Raw genomic sequence first — 20,574 nt, 5'->3', positions numbered from 1 at the left:
ATGCCTATGTCCAAAACCAAAACCACAGGAGAAGCACGATACATGCCTCTGGGCCTCAATTTCACTTAAGAGGTCTCTGCTTCTCTCTCTCAGACTGTAATAAAAAAGTTTGGCCTGTCCTGTTAAGCCTCTCACTTCAATCTGCTCATCTTTGTTTACAGCTGTGGCCCCAGCAGCAAATCAGCCACTCTTGGGTTTTGCCAACCTACGTTTTGACTTACAAAAATCAAATATTTCCATACACAAGTGAAATGGCTACAAAATGTATTAGCAAAACAAAAAACAAAACAAGGAGCAGTATCTGTAGGGTAATACCAGCAAGAGCCAGACCCCATTGGGTGATCTCTCGAGAAGCTTAGGAAAAATACCTACATCAGGTCTGAGCTTCACAGGCTCAATTATGAACCTGAAAAGCAGACATCTAAAATGTGCCAAACTAGACTTCAAAAAAAAAAAAAAGTGCACCATTTCCCGAGCCTGCCCACCTGCTCCCTCCAGCCTGTGGACACACACTGGGTATTTCCCAAGTACACTGAATGCGGTTTTGATATTAACTGTATTGTACATCAATTCGGGTGCTGATGGGGGTACATGGATATAGAAGACTAACCTTGCATCAGTTTTAAACCAACATTAAACACACGTTTTATTTCAAATTAGGATTGTCACTATGTATGTTCTGTTAGCCTTAAGAATTTGTTTGGGGGGGTTTTTTTTTTTAAGCCTTCATCGCCCTTTGTCTTACGGCTGGAAAAATTCTTTCCGTTCCGAAGATCCTCGCTGAAAAGCAAGCCAGAAACAGTCTAGCCCCAGCGTCCTCCCTCCAATTTACAGCAAATGCCGCTGAACCAATCAGCCATCGCTTTGGCAAAGCGGCCGATTCAGAGAACGTTCGGCTCATCTCCGCACCTTGTAGCAGCCCACGGCTTTCTCCACGTTTCCCTCGGCTTCGTACAGCTGACCCAGAAACCTGTGAGCCTTAGGATCCCTCTCTTGCACATTCAGGTACGCAGACACGTATCTATTTAAAGAGAAAAGTTATTAGGCAGAGTTAAGGACACTCCCGTTATAATTATAGTGCGAGCGCGTTTCTTTAGCATGAGCTCTTTTCTCCATCTGTGGCAGGACGAATTGGCCATCACATGTGGGAGACATCATCCGGAGGCACCAGAGCCTCCTCAGTCAGTAACTGGGCTGAATTTAGTGGCGTAATTGACTCTCTAGGGAGGCAGGCAGGTTTTCCATGGCTAATTCATCCCATCTACGATAAACACCATTTCTGATGAGCAAACATGCTAGGTCCCCATCTATAAGCAGACGGATTTGGCCTTTACATGTGGGGAGTCCCAAGCTGAGGGCTGCAGTGAAGCAAATTACTGAATAAGCAATGCAGATTTCACAGGGGACAGTGAACATCTTGCAAATCTATCAGTCTCTGAAACGTTATCAAGGCAGAGATGAGACACGAATGCGTGGACTGAAGACCACGTTGCAGATCTCGGTCAAGGCTCATCAACCAAAGAGTCTGTAAGCTGAGGTCCTGCCAGATTACAGCAGCGATGGATGATAAAGTTTGCTTGGTGACCGCTATCCCAAGGTGGTTAGGGTCACGTGAGAAGGAGAGTCGAGGCAGAGTACCTCGTTTGTAATAGAGCAAGGCTGGGGAGGACCTTCTCCCTCACGTGCAGAAACGGGACTCGAGGATGCGTAGAAACCGGGGCTCAGATGCACTCTCACGGTGGCAGCAGCAAGGTCTAGATTAGACAGGTAAAGAAAACCCTGTAAAAAAGGATCACAATCCTGCTGCTGGCACCAGATGGAAATAGTTTTCTATTTGAAGGCACAGCTTTTCCTGGCTGAAGGCTTTCTACAGGAAATTAATGTGTCTGATTGCCGATTGCTAATGAAGGCTGGCAACCACCGATCACTGAGCATTTGGCATCCATGCCGTGAGGTTGAGAGCTGACAGAGCATCCTGAGTCAGAAGAGAAGGGTCAGATGCCAGCGGCATGGGAGGATGGCTGGAAAGCTTGACAAGTGACACATACAAAACTTGCTTCGGCCACACCTGTGCTAGGAGGCTCAGGAAGGCTCAGTCAGTCTTGGAGAACTTTCTGTATTGTCTTGGCAGCGGATGGTATCAGTGGAAAAGTGTACATGAGAATTTGGCCCCCAATCAAGAAGGAAAGCGTCTCATGCTAACCTGAGATTGGCTTGGAAGAATGTTGACTCTCTTGGGACACCACATTCTCCGAGAGAAAAGTTTTTTTTGTTTGTTTTTTTTTAAATATCACTTAAAAGTTCAGTTTGTATGGCTGGAGAAGCAGCAAGGCAAGGCAGAATAAGAACCATAAAGAAAAAAATTTCAAGTTGGAGGTAAAATATAGAAGAGAGACTAAGTACCTGTCCATGCTTTAGCTCAGACAAAAAAAAAAAAAAAAAAAAGAGTGGCCGAGGAGGCTCTGAGGCAACCCCAGCGTGAGAACTCCTGCACATGCTCAGTAGAGTGCAGAGCGAGATCCATTCAGTGCCACCAGATGAAGTCACCCACATGTAAAATGGCTAATTCAGCCTGCTTGGCCATAGAAACATTCACAGTGCAACAGTAATTCCTAGAGTTCAAAGGGTTTGGCACAAGCAGTAATGATATTTTCAAAACGTCTAAGCATAGCTGTCCCCAGTACCACAAGTATTAAGACATAAGTTGGCTACAGATGTACTAACCTGCGTTGAACATTTCATCGAATGGGGTAGAGATTCTTTTTTTTTTGCACACAAGGTCTCTTCCCCTCCCCCAAAGCTAAATCGGACACAACTACAGCTACAAGTAGGTGTTCATTTTATTTCCACATTGAAAGGGCTGGAGCAGCCTGGGATAATATCCTCGCCCGGGGCTGGACAGTGAGCACGGAGAGAGGTGGAAGTAAGTTATTCGCATGCAAATGGGTGACCTCGCAGGAGCCGGTCGGGTCCCGGAGCACCCAGGGACCAATAATTTTTTTTTTTTTTTTTAAATTCCATGGGGGTATAAAAAGGGGGCATTACCTGTGTGCTGCCCCCTCCCTTGCTCTGCGCCGCCGTCTTGCTCCCCTCCCCGTCTCTCTCTGTTTTGGGGCAGCCATGGTTCTTATGGGGGCGGGGCTGAGAGCAAGGAGTCTGCTAAGGAAAAGCCACCAGTGATGGATGATAAAGTTTGCTTGGTGACCGCTATTCCAAGGTGGTTAGGGTCACGTGAGAAGGAGAGTCGAGGCAGAGTACCCCGTTTGTAATAGAGCAAGGCTGGGGAGGGCCTTCTCCCTCACGTGCAGGAACGGGACTCGAGGATGCGTAGAAACCGGGGCTAAGATGCACTCTCACCAGAGCTAAGGAAAAGCCATCACTGGTGGCTTTTCCTTAGCTCTGGTTGTTGCTTTGAGTGGCCTGCGGCTGGGTTCGGCCACATGGGTTGGGACCCCTTGCTGGGCTGTGGCGGGGGTCCCTGTTAGCGGCGGGACACTACTGGTTATACAGGTTTCATCTTGCTGGGGCGAGGCGGAGGGGATTTGTGTAGATCTGTTGGCTCTGGTGATGCCTTCTTTCAATCCCAAACTTGCAGTGTCTGTGTTATTGTGAGGAGCCTTGGTCCTGGCTGCACATATCATCACGGTCATTCATAGATAAGAAAATTATTACTTACCTGCTAATTTTCGTTCCTGTAGTACCATGGATCAGTCCAGACAGTGGGTTATGTCCCCAATCCAGCAGATGGAGTCAGCACAAGCTTTGAGGGGGCGTATCCATATATACTACTACCCCCTCTGCAGGAGTTCAGTATCGAGTATATCAAAGCCAGAGTAGAAACCCCCGAAGGATCAAGTTTGTGGAAACAGATAATGAAAACAATTGTAACCGCAACAAGTAACTGCAAACATCCTACCAACTTGTAGGGAGCTGTGAAAAACAGCGAAAAGAAACGACTGTGAAGACACAGAACACTGCGAGCAAGAAGCAGCGCAGAGCTGAGCAGGATCAAGAACCCAAACGCGGTGGGCGTCTGGACTGATCCATGGTACTACAGGAACGAAAATTAGCAGGTAAGTAATAATTTTCTTTTCCCTGTACGTACCTGGATCAGTCCAGACAGTGGGATGTACCCAAGCTTCCCTAAATCGGGTGGGGTCCTGCGAGGCCTGCTCGGAGAACCTGCTCGCCAAAGTGTCCAGAGACTGAAGAGGCGAGGTGCAGACGATAGTGCCTCGAACGTGTGTAACGATTTCCAGGTGGCTGCCCTACAAGTTTCCTGCGAGGATACCGAGCGAACCTCCGCCCAGGAAGCCGCCTGAGAACGTGTAGAATGCGCTACGATTCCGGGTGGGGGAGTCCGACCCGCCCCAATGTAAGAAGCAGCAATGCCGGCCTTCAGCCATCTGGCAATGGTAGCCTTCGAGGCCTGAGACCCCTTCTTAGGACCGGCCCAGAGTACGAAGAGATGGTCAGAGGTCCGGAACTCATTTGTAGCCTCCAGATAGAGGCGCAGAGTGCGCTTGACATTCAAGAGACGGAGAGACTTCGGCTCTGAAGAAGAGAAGGACAGCAACTCCACCGTCTGGTTCACATGGAATGCAGAAACCACCTTCGGAAGGAAGGAGGGAACGGTGCGAAGCGAAACTCCAGAGTCGGAGAAAACGGAGATAGGGCTCTCTACACGACAGAGCCTGCATCTCCGAGATGCGTCGAGCGGAACAGATGGCCACAAGAAATACAGTCTTGAGAGTGAGATCCTTTATCGTTGCGCTGCGCAGCGGCTCGAACGGTGGTCCCGACAGGGAGCAAAGCACAAGGTTAAGACTCCAGGAGGGACAAGGGTCCCGCAACGGAGGACGCATATGCTTGACACCCTTGAGAAAACGAGCAATGTCAGGATGCTGTAGAAGAGAGCCCCCATCGCTCAACAGCGAACCAAGGGCGGCCACCTGAACCCGTAGTGAATTATAGGTGAGCCCTTTTTCCACCCCCGCCTGTAGAAACTGAAGGATCTGAGGTACAGAAGCCTTAGCGGGTCTCGTGGCCTGGCTGGTACACCACAGCTCGAACACATTCCAGACTCGAACATAGGCCGCCGACGTCGATGTCTTTCGTGCCCGCAATAGCATGGATACTACCGCCTCCGGGTAGCCCCGACGCCGGAGGCGGCGCCTCACAAAAGCCAGGCTGCAAGACAGAAGAATTCTGCCTGCTCGAAAAATACCGGGCCCTGATGTAGGAGCTGGGGGAGGTGCCCCAGCCTGATTGGCCTGTCGATCACCAGCTGTAGCAGGTCCGCAAACCAGGGTCGCCTGGGCCATTCTGGGGTGACGAAAACCACGGTCCCCTGATGGCTTTCTATTCTGCGGAGCATCCTGCCCACCAGGGGCCATGGTGGAAAAGAAAGATATGGTGGCCACGGGAGGACCAGGGCATCCACTCCCTCCGCGCTCTCTCCGGCGACTGAAGAAGCGTGGAGCCTTGGCATTGAGAGCGGACGCCATCAGATCCAAGTGGGGGGCCCCCCACCGATGGACGAAAAGTTGCATTGCTTTGTCGGAGAGAGACCACTCTCCGGGTCCAGCAGTTGACGACTGAGGAAGTCCGCCTGGACGTTGTCCACACCGGCGACGTGCGAGGCCGCTAGCCGGACGAGATGACGCTCCGCCCATTGCATCAGCAGCGCCACCTCGAGCGCAACCTGCGGGCTGCGCGTGCCTCCTTGTCGGTTGATGTAGACCACGGTGGTAGCGTTGTCCGATAGGATTCTGACTTCTCGGTTCCGAAGAAGCGGGAGGAAATGTCGCAGAGCTAGCCGGACCGCTCTGGTTTCCAGACGGTTGATTGACCACTTCGCCTCCACCGTGGACCACGTCCCCTGCGTGGCGCTTCGATCGCAGGACTGCACCCCAGCCTGCTAGACTGGCATAGGTGGTCACCACCACCCAATTGGCAGATCGAGGGACATGCCACGGGCCAGGTTCGGCGGATCCAACCACCAGCCCAGACTGTCCCTGGCATTCTGTGGGAGCGGGAGAATCATCTGATAGTCCTGCAATACTGGTTTCCAACGGAGAAGAGCGCCCACTGTAAGGTCCTGAGGTGCGCGAAAGCCCAAGGTACAAGGTCGATGGTGGACCCCATCACTCCCAGGAGTTGCAGGTAGTCCCAGGAGGTGGGCTCTGGTACGCAGAGAACCGTCGTGTGTGATCCCGCAAGGATTGAGCTTTGTCCTGGCGCAGAAAAACTTTGCCAGTAGGGTGTCGAAGGTCGCCCCCAAAAAAAAACCCAAGCGTTGCGAGGGCATGTGGGAGCTCTTGGAGAAGTTCACTACCCATCCCAGGGAATGTAGAAACCGTACTACTCGAGTCACCGCTGAGCGTCCATGATCGAATGACTTCACCCGGAGGAGCCAATCGTCCAGATAAGGATGAACCAGGATGCCCTCCTTCCGGAGAGCTGCCGCCCACAACTACCATGATCTTGGTGAAGGTGTGCAGCGCCGGCGCCAATCCAAACGCAAGAGCCGTGAACTGAAAATGCTGGTCCAGAATTTTGAAACGAAGGAAACTGTGGTGGTCCGGGCGGATGGGGAATGTGCAGGTAGGCCTCCGTTAAGTCCAGGGAGGCGAGGAACTCCCCCCGATGCACCGCCGCAATCACTGACCGGAGCGTTTCCATGCGGAACCGAACGACTCGAAGGGATTTGTTGACTTCCTTGAGGACTAGGATAGGCCGGAAGGAACCGTCCTTCTTTGGTACGACGAAATAGATGGAATAGTGGCCCGAGCCCACCTCTCCGAAGGGCACGGGCGCAGTAGCGCCTATCTCCCGGAGTCTGTCCAGAGTCAGCTGCACCGCTCCTCTCTTGAGGTCCGAGCCACAGGGGGAAAAGATGAACCTTCCCTGCGGGGGGGCGGACAAATTCCAATGCATAGCCGTGTTTTATGGTATCCAGGACCCACTGGTCCGAGGTGATCCGTGCCCACTCCGCTTAGAAATACGTTAGTCGGTCCCCAATCCTGGGGACAGGGGAGTGGGCGAGACTGGCATCATTGTGAAGACTTGGTATAGGGGTTCCCGGTTCCGGGAGTAGTGCGTGCGGGCCGATGCCCGCGGAAGGCGCGCAACCAGGGCTGAGACCTGGGGGCGGATGGCCGGGAGCCTGTCTGTCTGTAGCCCCTGTAGCGCCGTTGCGCTCTGGCTCTGGTCCGAGAAGAAGAAAACGCTCTGGATGGTCGAAACCTATCCTCCGGCAGCCGATGAACAGCGTTCTCCCCCAGGGACTTGATGATCTGGTCCAAATCCTCCCGAAGAGGAACTTGCCCCTGAAGGGAAGAGAGCCCAGACTGGACTTAGAGGACGTATCAGACGCCCAATTGCGTAGCCACAGTAGTCGTCATGCTGCCACTACCGAAACCATGGATCTTGTGAGGACCCGAAAAAGGTCGTACGAGGCGTCCGCCCCATACGCCACTGCGGCTTCTAGCCGATCTGCCTGGGCAGCCTCATCGGACGGCAGGTTCTGAGACGTGAGGAGTTGTTGCACCCAAAGGAGACTAGCCCGCTGGGCAAGCGAACTGCACATCACCGCCCGCATACCCAGAGCGGAGACCTCGAAAACCCGCTTAAGGAAAACTTCCAACTTACGATCCTGTGTGTCCCGCAACGCCGCACCTCCCGTCACTGGGATGGTCGTCCTCTTCGTGACCGCCGACACTGCGGAGTCCACCTTTGGGACCTTGATGAGGTCCAGAAAATCTTCGGGGAGCGGGTACAGCTTTTCCATAGCCCGGCTGCTCTTCAGGGAGGCCTCCGGGGTGTCCCATTCCCTGGTGAGAAGTTGTAAAAACGAGTCATGAATGGGAAAAGCCCGAGCCCTCGGCCGGAGTGCCGCCAGGACAGGATCTCCCTTCCTTGAAGAAGTGATGACAGCGGGAGCTACTGGGGCAGGCGGGTCTGGTGGCGGATCCAAATCTAATTCTTGGATGATCTGCGGGATGAGGTCGTCCAGCTCTTCCCTCTGGAAGAGGCGTAGGGTACGCGGATCATCCCCCTCCTGTGTGCCGTCCCCTTGTCCCCCCGTCCGGGAGGTCAAGTCCATGTCCCGCTGGGTCTGGCACCGCCCCCACTGCCGCGGGCGTGGATCGGACCCGGGTAGGAAGGCGGGAGGCCCCCACTCCCGGAGGGTTGGGGGGGGCCGGCGTCGAGTGCGACATCCGAGGGATCTTAGGAGGGGGGGGGTCCCACAGGTGCTTCCAGCCCCTGCAGATAAGCGGTATGCATGAGCAGGATAAACTCCGGAGAGAACCCCGGCCTGCTCGGGTGCGCTTCGGGGGCGGCGTGGTTCCTGCTCCCTGGCTCTGGGTGCTTGGTTCCTGCACCAAAATCAGGGGAACACCCCCGCTGGTAGAGTCCTCCAGGGATCCGTTCTCCCTCGTGGCCTCCAGGGATCCGTTCCCCCTCGTGGCCTGCGCCTCAGGGCGCTCAGAATGTAAAATGGCCGCCGTTCCCGCCAAAAATGGCGGAGTGGCCGGCCCGCACCGCCCGGGCAAAAAAGAGAAATCAGTCAGGGACTGTGAGGTACCTTCCCCCCCGGGAAGGCATCGTGCACAGATGCCCTCCCGGGAAATCCGGGACCCCGGGTCTCCGCAGGCCGCACAGCGGGACAGCCGCGGCATCGGGATCGCTGCAGGAGAAAAGAAAAAGCCACGGGGGGGGGCCACGCGCACAAAGGCGCCGCTGCAGGGGGGCCCGGTCGGCCCGCACTGCCCGCTGTCTGAAAATAGAGGAGGGTGCCGCGGGGGGGCCTTCCTGGCCACACGACCCGCCCCAGACATCTTTCCCTAAATGGCTCAGCAGCCCATGAGGAGCTGTAAAATGGCCACGGGTGAGGGAGTAAAGAGCGAAGAGGCCGGCTCCACCGGCTTTCGCGGGCACCGGGGGCTGAGCTGTAAAGGAAAAAACTACAAAGGAAAAACAAACTTACCCCTGGCTGCAACGAGAAATAAACAGCAAGGCCGCAGAGAAGAGACAAGGAAGAGAAGCCACTCCCCAGAAGTTGAAAGAACTCTGCCTTTTTTTTTTTTTTTTTTTAAACTTAATACAAACTTGATACAAACTTGATCCACAGAAAAAGACAACAACAAGCCATAATCAAGCAAGAAAGTGAAGAAAAAGGAAAAGGAGGGGAAGCCTGATTCCCCTACTCGCATCTGCTGGAGTCAGAAGATACTGAACTCCTGCAGAGGGGGTAGTAGTATATATGGATACGCCCCCTCAAAGCTTGTGCTGACTCCATCTGCTGGATTGGGGACATAACCCACTGTCTGGACTGATCCAGGTACGTACAGGGAACACGCACACACACACACACACACACACTGCTGCAACCTCTGGGATCACGCATTAGGCGTCACCATAAGGTAAGTAGTTGGCCCAGTCCCCAGTCCTCCTCCTAGCTGGAGGTGCACCGAGAGCCCCGGCAAACAGATGAAGCAAGAGTGGGGAAGGAAATCGAGAGCTCCCACTTCCTTCTAAGCTGGCAGTCAAACGCTGATCCACCCAGGGCCACAGACAAACAAACCTTCTGACAGAATTTCCAAAGGGAATAAGCAGCAGTTTTGTTTTTTTTTACATGGACTAACTTAAAGATGTTGCATTACCTTTTAGCCAGTTCATATTCTTTAGCTTCATAGTACAGTTTAGCAAAAAAAAATCCTTTAATTGATTTCTGAAAGAAAAAAAACGACAAAAATAAATTTGCTGTTTAAATGTAAATGCACTCAGTGAAAAAGCTACTGTCACAAAATAATGTATTTTATTTGATCCAACTGTGCCAAACTGTATTAAAATTATACTTTTTACAGACTACAACTGCTCCGTTTTCAAGCATGATTCACATTTGTTAATCGGGAAAGAAAATCTCCAGCTTCCAGGCGCTGTTAAATTCAGTAAAATCTGAAAATTACAACTCCCGAATGCAAACAAACCCATACCACTAGTGTTAAGTTCAGCTTCTGAAAAGCCAGAAAATGTAGGACAGCCCCAACAGACACTCAGGAGGGAGTCAACATATGGGAAAACAGCCCAAATATCCAAAATGAAAACATCTAAACAAACTAGGTTAACATTTGATCCATATTTTGCCTTCTCCCAAACACAAAATGGATTACATAAAAGTTACAAATATCAATGAGCCCATGACACCTATACACGTACAATAATCAGGTGGGGAAGTTTGCAGGCTGAGTTATAATTAAGAAGTTAAGCACCAGAGGCACGGGAGATATTAAGAAACGTCCCAGAGGTGGGTGAATCTTTCGGGATGTGGTCAGAAAGTTTAGAATCTAACGGAAGGCCCGGCTGAACCACCAAGCTCAGATGTTTTCCTCCCCAGAACGAGGGGGTAACAGTAAAAGGGTAGAGTGCACCATATTTTCGGAGCAGAGTAGCTGAGAGCGTGAAGTCTAGCTGGAGCCAGTGAAGGGGAGGCTGGAAGGGGGGCTTGAAGTTACCCCGGGAAAGACTCGAGAGCCGGCTAATTCACACACTTGAAGACTTAAGCAAAATTTATTTATTTATTTATTTAATATTTTTCTATACCGGCTTTCACGACTAGTAGTCGCATCAACCCGGTTTACATTTAACATTTAGTGTAATGAACATAAAACTAGATGAATTGAACTGGTGCAGGAATAGCAGTTACAATAAAACAAGGAAAACTACAACTGGGAGAGGAGGAAGCAAGAAGAAAAATATAGCAATAAATGTTTTTAATTGTTTTTAAGTCTTATCCTGAGACATGGTCAGCTGATTTACAAGTCTAGCTGCCATGCCCTGCATTAGCTGGAGGTGGTACTGCGAGATGCCTCGGTGGTCAATGAGTGCTTGACCGTAACAAGGCCATGTTTCTCGAGAGCAGTTACGCAGCGGACAAATCTGGCGCAGATACATAAAGGAGGCGATAAGAGTTTCCATTGGGAGATGGTGGCTGAGTCGGACCCTCAGAGTCTTTAGGTTGTAAGGGAATTCCTGACAAGGTTGGTACGGTAGATGGAGGACCCCTTGTCGGTTTAACAAGAAAAGATCTGGTTTGCAAAGTTACCAGATGCACCTATTCATTTTATACCACCCAAGGAAGTGGAGAGGACGCCACGCCAATGAAGAATTCCAAATACAGGGGGGGGGTCAAAACAGATGAATCATCTACAGGCACAGAGACCGCAGTAGAGAAGAAGAAGTATTTATTCACTCAGTACAGTTATCAGGTAGACATAGCTTGCATTTGAAAACAATGACAAAATATAAACAAACACATAAGTGAAACACAAACACATAAGTGAAACACAAACACATAAGTGAAACACAAACACATAAGTGAAACATCTTTAAAAACAATTAAGCAAAACATGGGAAAAAATCAGTTCTTTTGCTTAACTAGATAATGTTCTAAAATTAATAGGTAATTCCAAATACACATGGGTTGTCAAAACAGATGAATCTACAGAGAGAGACCGAGGCAGTCTGCCTGAGTGAATAAATACTTCTACTCTACTACGGTCTCTGTCTGTAGATTCATCTGATTTGACACCCCCTGTGTATTTGGAATTCCCTATTAATTTTGGAACATTATCTAGTTATGTAATTATGTTAATAATCGCCTAAGATAAATAGGTTTATGCCTCGCTACTATATTGTTTTCGTTAATTTTATCACTCTCCAGTTATCATCGTTTAAAATCTCTCCTGTTTTCCATCTCCCATTTCTTCGCTCCCTGTTTAATGTAACTTTACCTTTCCACTTAGTTGTTAATTGGTTTCCCCCTGTTATATTGTAAACCGGTACGATAAGACCTCGTCTTGAGTATCGGTATAGTAAAAGAAGTTAAATAAATAAAATAAAATGTACAAAAGAGCTTCTTTTTTTTTTTTAAACACGAAAAGCAGTAAGTTTCACTTGTGTATTTGTTCTGTCCATCTACCCGTACATTATCTCCTAAACCATTCAGCCTACAGAAACCAAAATTTCAGGACAGGCATAAAACAACATTTCCCATACAAGTTATGAACCTTTGTATTCAACCGAGTTTCTCAGCTGTGAGCTGTGGCCTCCTGCTCACAGACTGGATTGTAAGACCAGAAATCCTGTCCACTGAGACCACGAATGTCTCATTCCTGAAAGCTCTCACCTGATGTCACTTTAGTTAGGGACTGAGGCTGTGGGGGTGCAGAGCCTGGGGGGCTTCATCCCCAGCAGCCCCTGAGCTGTGATAGTCCTCATTTCTGAAAGGCTATGTGCACAGGTTTTGCAATATATTTTTTTTTAAAATACAAAACAGAGTTCAAACTTGATGCACAGGGACGGTAACTTCCAAACCGGCGTGCGGGCACCCATGCATCGGCCCGTGCCCAGGGATGCTGCCATTTTACCACACGCGCACATAAACGCACGCCCGTCATAAGACAGCCTTTAAGTGGCCGCTCGCCGATGCGTGCAAATCCCACTTCTACCGCACAAGGCGGGCGTCCACGCCACTGCCAGTTTACCAGTATGTCCACCAGTTCTCCCAGTTAACCACCATGTCCTCCAACTCCCCCCCAAAAATGGCTTGATCCTTTCATTTTAAAACTTACTCTCGTCAATGGTAAAAGATACGCGGCAGGGCACGGATTTACAGGCACATCTCTTGGCCGGGCCCCGAAAGGCTCATGCCCCGCCCTCTTCCGGAAACTTTTCAGATGTGCGTGCAGCAGGTTTTACGCGCCTATCTGGACGCTTAAAATAAGCGCGGTGCGCACAAGCCCGACCTGTGCACGCACCGGGCTTTTCAAATTCACCTTTAAGAGTGAGGATAATGCAAATACTCATCAGGACTCCTTGTGCCCACAGTTTTGCTGAGTGTGCGGGGGTCACACGCACACATGTGAACAGCTCAGAGGGATGAGTGCCTCCGAGATGGATATTATACCTTCCAGCCAGGTGCAGACGTCTTCACACACAGGCTCTTCTGAGGAATGAGATGTGGTTTTCGATATTAGGTAAGCGCGTGGGGGGGGGGGGCAAAGCTCTGATTGTCCTTCCTCCCCCACCCTTCCTCCAGGCTAGCCCCGCCCAGGAGTCGGTGATGGCTAAAATTCTAAAATCTGATTGCACCACCTCAAAGTGTTTTACAATCATAGGGGATATATCTATCTATCTATCTATATCTATATATCTATATATATCACAGCAGTGGTTCTCAACCTTTTTTCGCCTGGGACACACCTGACAGGTGGTTCTCACATACGTGACCGTCAAGGGGCTATATGTAAATGTGCACTCTGCATCCACAGGAATCCCCTCAACCCCCAGCAATGAGTGCAGAGCAGATCTAGGGCATTACCCTGTGCAACTCGCCATACAAAAAAGATATTCTGGTTCTGAATTCATCTCAGTAAAAGCAAAACAAACTCCCTTTACTACCAGGCACAACAGCCTTCCTTATGAAAAGTTAATAATTTACCACTAATGCATGTCCTATTGAGAAAACACAACAAATAAGATTGATACAAATGCCTGCATGCTAGTAAAATACCTCACCTCAGTCACACACCCTTCACCAAGTACAGAAAGACCACAAATTATAAATATGGAGACAGAAACTGGAATGGAAAACCAAAAAAGCCACTCTGCATGCAGTGCGAACCTGGAGAAATGGAAAGAGAAATATAGCACCTAACAGACTCTCAGGATTTGCAATAATGCACACAAACTAACCCGCACAAAGTTACACCTGCATTATGGAACACACTCAAACAGTAACAACCCTATCTAAGAAATACAATTATTTATTTATTGATTGATTTTTTTGTATACCATCATTCGGTGTAGCCATCATAACGGTGAACAAAGGAATGCTTAGACAAATAATCACTCAAGTAAATACAGTATTTGCTAAAATATTAAAACAGGAACAACATTGCTCATTAAAAGGAAAGTACAGTACAATCTTATCAAAAAAGGAAACAATATTATTCATAATAGCAAGTTAAATTTAAGCATTAAAAGAAAATAAATATATATTAAAAAGCTAGATTAAAAGAGGTTTAAAATTGCAGAAACAAATCTAGAGAATATGTAGTGGAGGGTAAGTAGATTATTGGACATCTTGATATGCTATTGGGAAGAGCCAGGTCTTTAGGTCTTCAAACATCTCTTTTGCTCCGTGTTACCCATTCAAAACCCTCTAACTGAAAGGTGTATTTTCTATTTGATAGCAAAAGGTTCTATTGCTAATACATATCAGAAGGGAGCCAAGGGGCAGTCCTGCCTGGTATCAGCCATTAAATTATAGGGATTAGATAACTAATTGCAGAATATAGCAAAAGGGCTCGCCAGAGCCCTACTTCCCCATTAATCAATAGTTCCACTGGACTTTATCAAAGGCCTTTTTGCAACTAAGGTAAGAATTAGGCCATGTTTATGTGAAGGGTCCTGTCTGTGTTCAGGCCACACACACTGGCATTCTACCCAGGGGCTAATCTCACTGGGGTCTACCTTTCCTATTGGGGAAAACAGAATAAGCCAAGCTGCTATAGAGCCCACACAGAAATAATTGTAAAGTTTTACTAATAAATGTTACAAAACAGCTGCTGAACAGAATAACATCCAACAATTAAACACTCATAAAAATTCTTAAAACATGTCCAAATATCAATAAAATATTTCAAAAGAGCAGACATCGCATAATACCCAATAATCAAAATGGCAGTCAATCAAGAAAAATAAACTTAAAAAGCCACCTTTACTTTCCCTCTCCAGCAACTCTCCTACTCCTTTCCCTTCCAGGCCAACAGCACTCACCAGAGGCAGCAAGGGCTACTGAAGCTCTGTCCTCACAGTCCTCTTCCTTATTACCCACAACCAGTCTCTCTCTCTCACATACGCTCACTAGTCATCTTCCTGACCAGTCTCTCTCTCTCACATACGCTCACTAGTCATCTTCCTGACCAGTCTCTCTCTCACATTCGCTCACTAGTCATCTTCCTGGCCAGTCTCTCTCTCACATACGCTCACTAGTCATCTTCCTGACCAGTCTCTCTCACATACGCTCACTAGTCATCTTCCTGACCAGTCTCTCTCTCTCACATACGCTCACTAGTCATCTACCTGACCAGTCTCTCTCTCTCACATACGCTCACTAGTCATCTACCTGACCAGTCTCTCTCTCTCACATATGCACACTAGTCATCTTCCTGACAAGTCTCGGTCTGCATGCAGAGTGGCTGTTTTGGTTTTCCATTCCAGTTTCTGTCTCCATATTTATAATTTGTGGTCTTTCTGTACTTGGTGAAGGTCAGTTCTGTGTGTTACTGAGGTGAGGTATTTTACTAGCATGTAGGCATTTGTATCAATCTTATTTGTTGTGTTTTCTCAATAGGACATGCATTAATGGTAAATTACTGTCTTTTCATAAGGAAGGCTATTGTGCCTGGTAGTAAATGGAGTTTGTTTTGCTTTTACTGGGATGTCATCAGAACCAGAATATCTTTTTTGTATGGCGAGTTGTACAGGGTAATGCCCTAGATCTGCTCTGCACTCATTGCTGGGGGTCGAAGGGGTCCCTGTGGATGCAGAGTGCAGGTTTACATTTAGCCCCGTGACAGTCACATGTTCAGTGTGTGTCAGGCATGTGAGAACCATCTGTCAGGTGTGTCCCAGCCAACAAAAGGTTGAGAACCACTGGTCTAGAGGAATGTACAAGAGCACACAGAGAAATGGTGGGATTTATGAAGTCAGAAAATCTCTTAGCGAGCATCCTAATGAACTAAGAGGGAGAATTCCAAAGTTACATGAACCAAAGGCTTGGGGGTGAGCTGCAGTCTTAAGAAGCAGAGGAAATGGGTATAACAAGAAAGGATGCCTCAAACACAGGAAGGGGCAAAGAGGAGGTTATAACTTAATTTAGAAGCAGATGGGGGAAAAGCGAGGTGAAGAGGCAGAGAAAACAAATGTGATTCTCGCTGCTGAATTGTCAAGGGACAGTGCAGCAGTGATCAGGGCGTGGAGGACGAGGACTAAACCTCTCTGGAGATAAGCATTTCTAAACGGGTCGATTTTGCTCACACCACGACAGGAATGAATCTCATTTTTAAAACCAAAAAGGCATGCGACACTGAATCTCGGTCTCTCAAAGCTTCTTCCTACAGGTTAAAGAAGGGGTCCCCCCAAACTATGGTGCAAGGGCTGAAGGCAGCCTTCAGTTGCATTTCATCTGGCCCGCAGCGGGGGCCGGAGCACATTCTGCCGCTACCACCAGTTCAGAAGTAGAAATGGCAACACATCACAGCACTATGGGCAGGCACTGCCGGTGCAAGGCCACGGATGGCTACATTACACATTGCTGGCATTAGTGCTGCCTGTGCAGGAGGAGTCATTTGGGCAGCAAGACAGACAGAGAGCGTGCCTGCAGCACAGCCATAAGGAGTATTTGGCTGCTTTGGAGGAAGGCACCGGCAGTACCGAGCCGTGGGTTCTGCAGGGAACGCCAAGTTTAAGGATGAGAGTTCCTGGCCCTCCCAACCGTGCCACCATGGGCCACGAATCTCAACTCCTAAGGATGCAGAAATCCTAATTCTAACCCGGACATCAAATCTGACGGTCTCTCTCTGGATTAGATTTCTGGAGAGGTCGGGTTTTTTCCTATCACGAATCGAGCATATTGCAAGCGAAGGGATGCGAGGATGAGGGAAAAGGTAGAGTTGGTGGGTGAAAGATATAAAAAAAAAGAAAGTGAAGAAAGCGGAGACAGCATGCAATCCCCCCCCCACCCCAAACACACACACACTCCATCCCACTATCCTTCCAAATACCAAGCCCTTACCTTCCTGAGAAGGGCAGATAGGGAAGACAAGACAGGATGGCCAACTTTGAGAAATCTAGAAAAACTGCCAGCACTACCTGCCACACCCCTACATCCCAAGGAACCCTGCCCGAACCTCCCCCTTTCCCCGGCATTTCAAATTACTACAAGGGCCCCTCAAATCCTTCTCAACCCCAAGGGGCTCTCTCTTCCCCCTCTCACCCCAAATCCATGGCCCTCTTGGTAATCTGAAGTGTCCTATGTGGCCCTTCTTTTGACGAGACTACAGACAACCTGTAAATAAGCTACACCGGTGCCACTAGACAGCCCTCCCAGAAAGGGCTGCAGCACATGCATGAAGCTTAGATTTTGCTCCTGTTTGGTTTACTTTCAGCATCAATGGAAGGTTCACTTCCCAATGCTGTTAGTTGTGCACAAATTAAACAAGGTAGGAAAAAATCATGATGGGGTCAAATTCAAGGATCAGGCAAGAGTCAAAATATATATTTGAAAACGTAGGCACCAACTACACTTTTTAGGAGCCAGGGCTTCAGCTCCTGTAAGGCCCAAAAGAAGGGACTGCCACAGCTACAATATGCACAAGGATGACCCTATGGAAATGTGAGGGTCAGGAGGAATCAGTCTGTATGCCCTATCCTACTGCACCATCATCCCTTTTTCCCCTGTCCTGACACTCACCCTAATAAGATCATACAGTCTCTAAAATAAACATAATATAAATTGCCATGCTGGGTCAGACCAAGGGTCCATCAAGCCCAGCATCCTGTTTCCAACAGTGGCCAATCCAGGCCAAAAGAACCTGGCAATTACCCAAACACTAAGAAGATCCCATGCTACTGAGGCAATTAATAGCAGTGGCTATTCCCTAAGTAAACTTGATTAATAGTAGTTAATGGACTTCTCCTCCAAGAACTTATCCAAACCTTTTTTGAACCCAGCTACACTAACTGCACTAACCACATCCTCTGGCAACAAATTCCAGAGCTTTATTGTGCGTTGAGTAAAAAAGAATTTTCTCCGATTAGTCTTAAATGTGCTACTTGCTAACTTCATGGAATGCCCCCTAGTCCTTCTATTATTCAAAAGTGTTAATAACCGATTCACATCTACTCGTTCTAGACCTCTCATGATCTTAAAGACCTCTATCATATCCCCCCTCAGCGGTCTCTTCTCCAAACTGAACAGCCCTAACTTCTTTAGCCTTTCCTCATAGGGAAGCTGTTCCATCACTTTTCTCATTTTGATCGCCCTTCTCTGTACCTTCTCCATCGCAACTATATCTTTTTTGGGATGTGGTGACCAGAATTGTACACAGTATTCAAGGTGCGGTCTCACCATGGAGTGTTATAGAGGCATGATGACATTTTCCATTTTATTCACCATTCCCTTCCTAATAATTCCTAAAATGCCCTGGGTAAAGCCATGCTGACTTTGTTCCATTAAACCATGTCTTTCTATGTGTTCTGTGATTTTGAAATTTATAACACTTTCCACTATTTTCCCTGGCACTGAAGTCAGGCTAACTGGTCTATAGTTTCCAGGATCGCTCCCAGAGCCCTTTTTAAATATTGAGGTTATGTTAGCCACCCTTCAGTCTTCAGGTACAATGGATGATTTTAATGATAGGTTAAACATTTTTATTAATAGATCAGAACCCTGGGGTGTATACCATCCGGTCCAGAAGATTTACTACTCTTCAGTTTGTCAATCAGGCCTACCACATCTTCTACGTTTACTGTGATTTGGTTCAGGCCATCTGAATCATTACCCATGAAAACCTTCTCCAGAACGGGTATCTCCCCAACATCCTCTTCAGTAAACACCGAAGCAAAGAAAAATAAGGTCACAATATATTGTTCCATATGTACTTGCAAAAAAAAAAATCTGCATAGTGAATGGATAACTGATTTGGAAAGCATTATTACACAGAAAGAAGTGTGTAAACAAAAGCAAATATGTTCCCAAAATGCATTATTTAATACTTATAGGCACAAACACCAACACAAATCCAATAGCTATTAGGCCATATGCACAAAATCCAGCTAGCATTACTGAGCTTTAAAGCACTAAGGATCATGTCAGAAAACAGTGTTTCTTTTCTTATGCCCAGCAGCTCACATGCCCCAGGATTCATCCTTTCCCTGCAAAAGATGTCGTTGTTTCCCATGCTAGTGTGTTAAACATTATTGCTCACAGCGCAACCAGGCCCAAAATGTTTTAAACCCCCACCCCTTTCCCTCATTTACAGGCTGCCGGAGCGCACTGTTAACCTGCAATTGGACCACGTTTTGGACGCGCTATTACCCCTTATTCAGTAAGGGGTAATAGCGCATCGAAAACACGCGTCCCCCCCCCCCCCGAACCTAATAGCGCCCGCAACATGCAAATGCATGTTGCGGGCGCTATTAGGTATTCCCGCACGATTCAGTAAGTAAAATGTGCAGCCAAGCCGCACATTTTACACTGCTGGCCCTAATTTAAATACATTAAATTATTGTATCGCGTGCACAGAATAGTGTCCTGTGCGGGCGCTCGCCCGCTCTCCCACGATTTTTACTGTATTGGCCCGTTAAATGATATTGTCACAATGCAGTAGTTATCACATGCAAAATAACCCTGTGAATGATAGGTCATTCCTGAGCAAGTCAAACAGAGAACTGAACCTTCCCCTATGAGGAAAGGCTAAAGAGGTGGAGCTGTTCAGCTTGGAGAAGAGATGGATGAAGGGGGATAGAGGTCTGAAAATTCATGAATGGAACGAGTAGACAATCGGTTTACCCTTTCAAATATCACAAAGACTAGGAGACACAATTAAGTTGGTAGGTGATATATTTAAAATGAGAAAATAAACATTTTTTTTTTACTCAACACATCATTAAGTTCTGGAATTCGTTGCCAGAGGATATGATGAAAGCTATTAGTGTAGCTTTTTAGAAAAGGTTTGGACAAGTGTCTGGAGGGAAAGTCCATAAACCATTAAGGTAAAGTTGCAGAAATCCACTGCTTATCCCTGGGACAAGCAGCTTGAAATCTATCTACCCTTTGGGATCCTGCCAGGTACTTGTGACCTGGATTGGCCACTGTTGGAAACAGGATGCTGGGCTTGATGGATCTTTGGTCTGACCCAGCATGGGAAGTCTTTACGTTTTTATGCAATATGATGAAAGCGCTATAACCTGCCACTTTCCGGAGCTGCGAACCTAGCAATGCGCGGCAGCCCCGTCTCCCCCTCTCTACAGGGCTCGCCCCGAAGATAAGGAACTCAAGAGCGCGCAGCGGCCTCCATCAGCCCGGGGGCTCGCGCGCCGTCTTCCCTTCCTCCTCCCGGGGCTGAAAAGCGCGCGGCAGCTCCACGTTTGAATGTTGCGCAGAATACGACTACAGGCCCGCGGCTGTTGGCTCCGGCTCCTTCCCCCTTTCCTACTCCACAGCGACGCCGGGCCCGGATCTGACTCTGACCCCGGAGGGGAGCCGGGAAAAAGCGGGGTAAGGGAGCGGATCTCACCTCTCGCGGGGACTGCGAAGCACTCAGCACCGAGGCAACGTAGCGCTCCACCTCGGCCTTGCTGCGCCTCATGGCGCCGGCGCCGCCGTCGTTCCCGCTTGCCAGGAATCGCCGGCGGTTTCGGTTGCTTTCGGTGATCCTCGCTTTTTAGCGCGGCTCAGTGTCGTAAGCGCGTTTCCGCTAACACGATAGGACGAAAATA

At 48.5% G+C, this 20,574-nt stretch overlaps 1 protein-coding gene across 1 annotated transcript in view; it reads right to left on the bottom strand.

Annotated features, from left to right (window-relative positions):
• LOC115093009 (E3 SUMO-protein ligase RanBP2-like) overlaps positions 1–20,574 on the bottom strand; it is a 119,447-nt gene extending 98,873 nt beyond the window's left edge. Inside the window, exons 1-3 of the mRNA XM_029604588.1 lie at positions 20,373–20,574; positions 9,669–9,736; positions 910–1,021 (exon numbers count right to left, since the gene is read on the bottom strand). Of these exons, the coding sequence (XP_029460448.1) occupies positions 910–1,021; positions 9,669–9,736; positions 20,373–20,444 (252 nt within the window). The 5' untranslated portion in view covers positions 20,445–20,574. The remainder of the gene's footprint in view (positions 1–909; positions 1,022–9,668; positions 9,737–20,372) is intronic.

This window comes from Rhinatrema bivittatum, chromosome 5 (genome assembly GCF_901001135.1).
Source record: "Rhinatrema bivittatum chromosome 5, aRhiBiv1.1, whole genome shotgun sequence".
Lineage (NCBI taxonomy): Eukaryota > Metazoa > Chordata > Amphibia > Gymnophiona > Rhinatrematidae > Rhinatrema > Rhinatrema bivittatum.
This window is presented reverse-complemented; position numbering and strand designations above follow the sequence as displayed.